The sequence below is a fragment of the Pundamilia nyererei genome, unplaced genomic scaffold (assembly GCF_000239375.1).
Source record: "Pundamilia nyererei isolate P.nyererei 1_Seehausen unplaced genomic scaffold, PunNye1.0 scaffold00065, whole genome shotgun sequence".
Lineage (NCBI taxonomy): Eukaryota > Metazoa > Chordata > Actinopteri > Cichliformes > Cichlidae > Pundamilia > Pundamilia nyererei.
This window is the reverse complement of record NW_005187466.1, coordinates 1103355-1111383: the sequence shown is the minus strand read 5'-3', so window position 1 is coordinate 1111383 and position 8029 is coordinate 1103355. Positions and strand designations below refer to the sequence as shown.

Sequence of the window (8029 nt, the reverse complement as noted above, 5' to 3'; positions counted from 1 at the left end):
TGACACTTGAACGCTAGACTAGCTAAATATCACTGGTGATTCGGGAGACCTTACCCTTAAATAGAATTCATGTGAAACTCAACAGTCTGCTGAGTGACACGGTGCAGTATCATAGTGATAATGGTGCTGCTTAAGATCCACTGTTGCTGTTCCAGCAGCACTGGCACTGCACTGTGAGGCAGGAAAAGCCGGGCCATTGGGGATTTGTCAGAGGCCTGTTATTACATCTCTAGTCACATAAAATATGGCTGCCTCTCTAGAGATCCAGCTGCCAGATAAATCCACTCTCCTCCAACCAGACTGGCCCTGGCGATGAAACCATCCAATAGGGTACCTCAGCGAGTGACCTCTGGTAATGACGTGTGATTTATACAGTACATGCTTTAAACAGAGAGACACATTTGAGCCAGGTTATCTCTCCCTCTCTCTATGTATCTATATCTGGTGTCATGTGAGATAACTGGCAGGCCTTTGGGAGACGAGGGAGACATGACACTCGTCTTTGGGGTCTCACAAAATGGCTACAATGTGGACAGTTTCCCCTGCAGCTGTCTAATCGCAGCCTAAGCCTGCAGTGAGCACTGTGTCTCCTCCTGCATGAGGTCACTAACACATATTGCAGGGTGGCACTTTAAGCTAACAGACCGCAGTGTGGATGGCCTAAATCAACACCTGGTTGGGAAGTAACAGAGCTATTGTATTCTGTATGCATTCATACGTGTCAAGGAGCAGTAGATGAAGATATTCAGAGTGCATTAAACTAATACTGCTGGATTACAGTAAACCAATGTTTTCAGTGTTTATTACAGATATAAATTCAATAACCATTTATTCCAATCTAATCAAAATTATAAAGCCAACATTAAGTTTTGGCTAATAAGAACATAAAGTGTGGATAGAGTAATTTTTAGGACAGTCACTGATGCAGTTTGTACTGCCAAGAAATGTCCACTGCACAGTCTAGTAACTTAAGAGATTAAGTTCTCCGGCTAAAGGAGAGCCGAGAGGCAGGACATGTCATTGACCTTGGCAAGCAAGACACTGCAATGATGACACACCACTGCAAATATCTGTCTTTAATAAACAGGAGGGCATAGCACTGAACCAACACCATGATCCACCACAGCTTAGCTGGATAGAAAGACACACATGTGAGGTAAAGTGGAAAAAATAAGGTGACTATATATTTTCCTTAATTATATAATTTCCTGCAAATTAAACATGTTTCATTCAATTCATTAATGGATTTTTGGTCATATTTTTAGTAATAATAAAACTATCTAATGTTAATTCTTTTTGGCTGGGTTATTGCAACATTGTCTGTTTGTTAGCAATGGCTAATGTCCCTTCATATTACATACATCAATCAAACTCTGGTTTAAAAGCATTTAAGTTCATGTACATATTATTTTTAGGCTGCCAATGTTTTATTGTTTTTTTTTTTTTATCTATTGGTCTCTCTATAATATTTACTTTTAAATAAAAGAAACTGGAAGAAAATGTGTTCAAAAATAGCTCCTTAAATTTCAACAAGGATCTAAAGAACAGTGACCTCTGAAATTAGATCTTACCCCCCACCAGCAGCAAATATAAACTGTCTGCCTGATTTTTATTTCTTTTCTTTTTCTTTTTACAATCTGATGAAGTTAAACTGGTCACATCATTGAAAGTCTTTTGCAAACTAACATTGTTTTTCTTTTCTTTTTTTAAATCTCTTAATCTTTAAAAAATTAATAAATCTTAAATGCACAATTTGTTAAGAACAAATATTTTATTTTAATATAAATATAATAGATGAGGAAGGGAGCAGGCTCATTTAAAAATATATTTCACATCCAATTTCTTTTTCTTTTTCCTTCTGCTCATCGTGGTTTACATTTTTGTCTTCACCGCCATATATAAATGATATAAATGATAACCTGAATATACCGTTACTGGCAATACAAGCTGCCTAAATAGAAAAATAAGGTAATTTTAGAAAACACAGTCACCTAAGAATTTAATAAAACAGCTGAAAATAAAAATCCAAATATAAAAAACAACAATCTTGTACTAATTTTCTTTCTGCACCACGACTGTCATAATTCTAGATATGATCATAATTTACAGGCACTTCCATCACCGAAATCTATAATCACCACGATACTGATTTACTGCATCTTCGTTTGCTGTTAAAGTAAATAAATACTCTTTATTATAACAAACATGATACGCAATTAATAGCGACAGAACTAATAGACTTAAAATTCCCCCATCCGCAATGTATTTGTAATTAACTCAACTTTGTTCATTTAAAGGACTAAAGGAGAAGTTAAACAGACTATTGTGAAACAAAAAACTATTTTTTTTTTACCTTTTAAAACCACATATTTAAAATCTGAAGTTTAATTCTAAATTTAAACAAACACTTTGCCGCACTATGCAAAATACCCTGCCGTCGATCTGTGTCCAGTGCCAAAATAAACCCATTCTGTCAAACCTGGAGGATGCGAGGAGATTTGAGAGGAAATGAAATATTTCTCGGAAGATATAAAAGGAGCCTTTTCGCCTGAGTTATGGCCCGGATTTGGCGTTGCTGAGAGGGATGCATGCTGCTCCTTCTATCTCGCCCCAGAGGAGGTATCATCAGAGCTGATATATAGCCCAGCTCTACATTACCTTTACAAAACAAAGGATCATCCACGCTTTGGGAGGAACGTATTCTTCTGACTAAAGCTGCGGAATCTGTAACTGAGTCGACTTGTTTTTGTTGTTGTTTTTTAACCATCCAAATAGTCCAAATACTTTAAACAAACCTGCTGCTGAACTTAACTTTTAAAGCGTTAAAATTGGCTAGAGATTCTGATGTCTCTCAACCCTTCTTCCTTTTTCTTCCTCTCCCTCTCTCTGAGCTTCCCCTTATTTATCCCATATACCTATTCTGGTATCTCACCACACGACTAAATTAGACCAAAGATGATAAGAGCACAAAGCATTATAATTCCGCCCGGCTCCTCCTCCTTCCAGCCATGCGTCCTAATTAATGGGACACCCCCAGTTGCAAAAAGCCCTGCACTGGACTGCAACATAGTCAAAGAGTGAAAGGGAAGAGGGCGAAAGTGCCACTGGAGATAATTGATTACCCACCAATCAATGATAACTTGTTAGTAATCGTCAACTCTTTGGACCTCGCCATTTTCAGGGAGGCATCTCACTCCTGCGGACTTGCTGCTCGCGAGGATCGACACTTTGAACGCATCCCATTTTGGAATAAGATTTTCTTTCCCTCAATCTCCCCTCCTTATCTTTGTTTTTTTTTTCTACCTCCAAACTGTTATGTGACTTTTTTACCCTCGATCCGTTCGCTCGTTTGTAACTGCTTAATACTTCAACCAAGTCCTATAAACTCTGCGTACAACCAATGATGACATCCAAAGAAGTCGCCAAATGTGATGCAGTGGAAAACAGGAGGCGAAGTCCGCTGGACCACTTGCCGCCTCCTGCAAACTCCAACAAGCCGCTGACCCCATTCAGCATTGAGGACATCCTGAACAAACCATCTGTGAAACGAAGTTATACAATTTGCGGCACAGCTCATCTAATTTCGTCTTCTGAGAAACATCGTCCCTCCAGCATCCCTCTGTCCAACCGGGGACTCCTCACCCAAACCTCCCCGCTCTGCGCGCTGGAGGAGCTGGCCAGCAAGACCTTCAAGGGGCTGGAAGTCAGCGTTTTGCAGGCTGCCGAAGGTAAATCTACAAGATGAAAAAAAGCACGACAAACACGTTTTGACTAATACGCCTGGAACTAGATTTTTAAACAACAAAAATTCGCTCAAACGTGTTTATTCAATAGCTCGAGACACTCTTTTCCGATTTAAGTGCGCATATTTTCCTTTTCACATATATATCTAAAAAAGGTGCGTTATTTTTTCCTGGGCCGCTCTTATCACCAGAGCCCTTTCTTTAATTTTATGGCCTCGTGTAAAGAGGAAGACCAATTGTCTGATGTTCAGTATTTCCCAGTGGTGTCTGTGTAATATTGTTGTAACTGTCTACCTATTCCCACAAGGACTGAGAGGCATTTCTGTTTCAAAGACAGCATCATTTTCGTTGTTATGTCTGCGTTATGGGTACTTTTACGCGCATACTGCAGCAGTGCAGAAAACGCCCTGCACCTGTATCTATCAATGATTTTCACTCAGCCTCTCCTCTCCCTCACAGGCCGGGATGGGATGACTCTGTTCGGCCAGCGAACCACCCCGAAGAAGCGTCGGAAGTCTCGGACGGCTTTCACCAATCACCAAATCTATGAACTGGAAAAGCGCTTCCTGTATCAAAAGTACCTGTCCCCAGCCGACCGGGACCAGATCGCTCAGCAGCTGGGCCTGACAAACGCGCAGGTGATCACGTGGTTTCAGAACCGGAGGGCCAAGCTAAAACGGGATCTGGAGGAGATGAAGGCCGACGTGGAGTCGGCCAAGGCCATCGGCCAGGTCCCACTGGACAAGCTCGCCAAACTGGCGGACCTGGAGAAATGCGCCAATGGCACGCTGGGCCACCCGCGAGCCGAGTCGCCCGCGCGGGGAGGCCAGCAGGAGCACGAGCTCTCTCAGAAACTGAGGACGTCGCCGCTGTCTCCATTCTCAGACCACACAACTAGTAAAGAGTGCTCAGAGGACGAGGACGTGGAGATTGATGTGGATGACTGATGGCGCATCCAGGAGCTTGAAGGTCAAGAAACACAAAAAGACGATAAAATAATCCCGCGGAGGACTTGTAACTTACTGCTTATATTGTATACCATATCTCGGAACATGTACCAAAATGTAATGACTTTTATATTGGCACAGATACTATTCATAGTGAAGCATGAACACAGAACAAGAATTATGCAGTGATATTTTACAATGTATTCATTAGCAAACTGTTACTTCTTTCGATCAAAGCAATATGGTCTGAAATGACATGAGTAACTTATTTTTTTACAGTATAAACCAACACACACACACACACACACACACACACACACACACACACACACACACACACACACACACACATTGTTTTATTGCTTTTCCCGATAGCCCCACACATCACAGTGAAGTGCTCCAGTTTTCCATATTTTTGCATGTAAATGCATGATTTGATTTGTGATCATTATCTATTTATTTTTACTTTTTTAATTTAATTGCTTTTGTATTTTCTGCGAGCCAAATCGCGATTCAGTCACTTTGTCACTGCCGGCTCTTCTCCTCTACATTATCATTATCATTTGACTGTAACCCCTGGCTTCAGTTCATATTCTGCGTCCCGATGCTGCAGTGCATGATGAAGATGATGATGACGGTCGGAAAGGCAAAACTCGGACACTCACAGTTACAACGTGTTTTGTGGAAATGCTCGAGCGATGGCGAGAAACAGCGGTTGATATTGCGGTGATTTTGACAAGCTACTTTTTAGATTTATTGTTTGGATACAATAGATTTACAGTTATAAATTTGTTATGTTTTGTACACCTGTAAGTGCCTTTCTGAAATCAGGACATTATTTGAAAACCAATGCACAGACTGTAATGTATATAGGCTACTATGGGAATAAAATGGCTTTTCTGAATAATTCTTTTATGTTGCAGTTCTTGAAATATTGTTTAGGTTTTTGTTGTGGATATAATAGCCCCTTTTAATTTATTTATTGAGGGAAGAAAAATGATTTTAGAAACGGCTCCCCTTGCCAAATCTGGGCGTGTAAGCTCGTCAACAGCGGCCTATTTAGAGTTACTATTTTGTTCCTTTGTGTCCTTTTCTACTAAGATGCTCTAAACATTTTGTGGCCCGGAATCTCACATCCCCTTTCACATCCTAAATGCGTATCGTGGCTTCTTGACCCTTAGACGTGTTTCTCCATTCGTGGCAAAAATTTATGTGAGAAACACAAATCTGGTGCCGGAGAAAAAAAGACGAGGAAGCCACAAAAACACAAAGTTTTGGGCCAGTTTCCCCGGGCCTTTATAGACCTTTTTTGTTCTGCGGGACTGGGCCGTAATTTTGAGCGTAAAGCATGAAAAGTGGGGACAAATGAGCAGCGTTCCCTGATGGGACGAGCCACAAAGGAGCAGGGCCGGTCCCCCGCAGGCAGCAATACTGAGACAAGTGTGTCCCACCGCACAAAAAGGACGCAAACGTTTGGAAGCCATATGGTTTTTGAAATTTCCTCACAATTTCAGACAATTTGATGGATTGAGTTAACCCTCCTTTTAAACAGTTTAACTGGGTGCGAACAAAGGCCATAATGCCTACATAGACTCTCCCTTCATGAGGGCATCTGCGGCTATTAATGTCTAGCCCCTTTCTTTGCTTGGCGTTTTGAACAAGTCAATGAATTACAATGAAACTGCCCCTTTTTTGAGAGCCGCTTGTCTTTCTGCGCTTTTTAGCTTTGGAATAATATGTTTGACTTCTGTCCAAGAACGTTTTCTAAACAAGAAATGGATTTTTGTTGGAAGTGTTTTTAATGTTAAGTAGGGAGCCATAAAGAGTTTGGGCTGTGACATTTATGCCAAAGTCTGGTTAGGGAGTCCTTTGTTTGTTTTCTTCTCATCTCTTTTTTCTTGGTCTGCCTTTTTATTTCTTTTGTCTTTAAGGAGTTTAATGAAGCTGAAAACATGGTGATGTGAGAAAGAAAGAGTGTCCAGAAGAGAAGCTCAAAAGGCAAACTCCCATTTAACCCTCTTTGTTAACAGAAACGATAAGTAGAGCTGTCTTCTTGTTAATGTTTTATAGAGGTTGCTTTTTTATATTTTACTTTTATTTTAACCAAGTCAACCTGAATAAGCTAAATAAGTTTATAGGCCTGGGAGATGTTAATGTGACCAAAGCTTTTGTAAATTCTCTGTAGATAAATTAGAGTCTTTAAAAAAAATCATTAGCCTAAAATTTGCTTTAATGCCCTTATACTGCATTTATAAATAGTACGGTTTATAACAGGGAGCAAATACATGTGTTTATTAGTATAACAGCTCAAGTGGACTAACTGGAAGCTGATATATAAACTGATATTAACTTGCAGCCTAATAAACACGCTGATCATAACACAGAATATGCACAAAAGAAGAAATTTTAATTGCTGGCAAATATTGTACTGTAAAATTCACAGAATATTATTACAACTGCATTATATTGTTTTATAAATTATTTATAAAATGATTATGTGCACTTTATACATGCAAAATAAGGTGGTAAGGTGGTGTACATAGTATTTATCAAGGTTTAAATTCTAGATAACACTTCAATTGAAGAAAGAAAAAAATCAATTCAGTTCAATTATTCTGAAAATTGATCTGCAAATATGAACATGTCAGTCTTTAATTTATTTTGTGTGTGTATGTGTGTGTGTGTGTGGTGGGAGGGTGGCGGGTGCCTATGTGCGTGCTCTGGAGCCTATTCTGAATCAAGCATATTTATGAAGGGAGAGAGTGTTAAGGCAGGTAAGTTTATGGATTTCACTTGCTTATTTTATGAGGGGTTGTCAGGCGGGCCCGGTGATAAGTAATACTACAGTCTGAGGGACCACTTCGTGGTAATTAATCTGGAGGTCTTAAGTGTATTTCAGTATTTCACTTCAAGATAGAAAAAATCACTACTTCAATCGTCCGGAAAATTGAAGTTTGATGCATGAGTCCCTACTGAAACAATAGTACAGCCCTCTCTCTTTTCATCTCGTCCCCTCCCCTTTTTATACTCTCTCCTTTATTATTTGCACCTTGTGGAAAACAGTGTCAGGGGCAAAGTGTACACTCATATTTGAGGCAATAGTCAGGTGACAGCAAAGAGAGCACTGAAATTAAATTGTTTAATGTTTACGACCTTGTTCTCATTTAAAAATATGACACAAACTTAGAAGAAAAAGGTTTTTTAATCTATTGTTTGATTATTTAAATTAATTATTTGAATCCATAGGCTTCAAATAATCCTTGAATGCATTATTATTACTATTATTATTATTATTATTATTATTATTATTATTATTATTATTGTTGTTGTTGTTGTTGT

The 8029-nt window shown here is 39.4% G+C and overlaps 1 protein-coding gene across 1 annotated transcript; it reads left to right on the top strand.

Moving 5' to 3' along the window:
- Positions 1 to 3227: 3227 nt before the first annotated feature.
- Positions 3228 to 4967, top strand: lbx1b (ladybird homeobox 1b). Its single transcript, XM_005735756.1, has 2 exons — positions 3228 to 3728; positions 4203 to 4967. Exons 1-2 carry the CDS (start codon positions 3401 to 3403, stop codon positions 4688 to 4690), a joined length of 816 nt encoding a protein of 271 aa, XP_005735813.1. The 5' UTR covers positions 3228 to 3400; the 3' UTR covers positions 4691 to 4967.
- The last annotated feature ends 3062 nt before the right edge of the window (positions 4968 to 8029 follow it).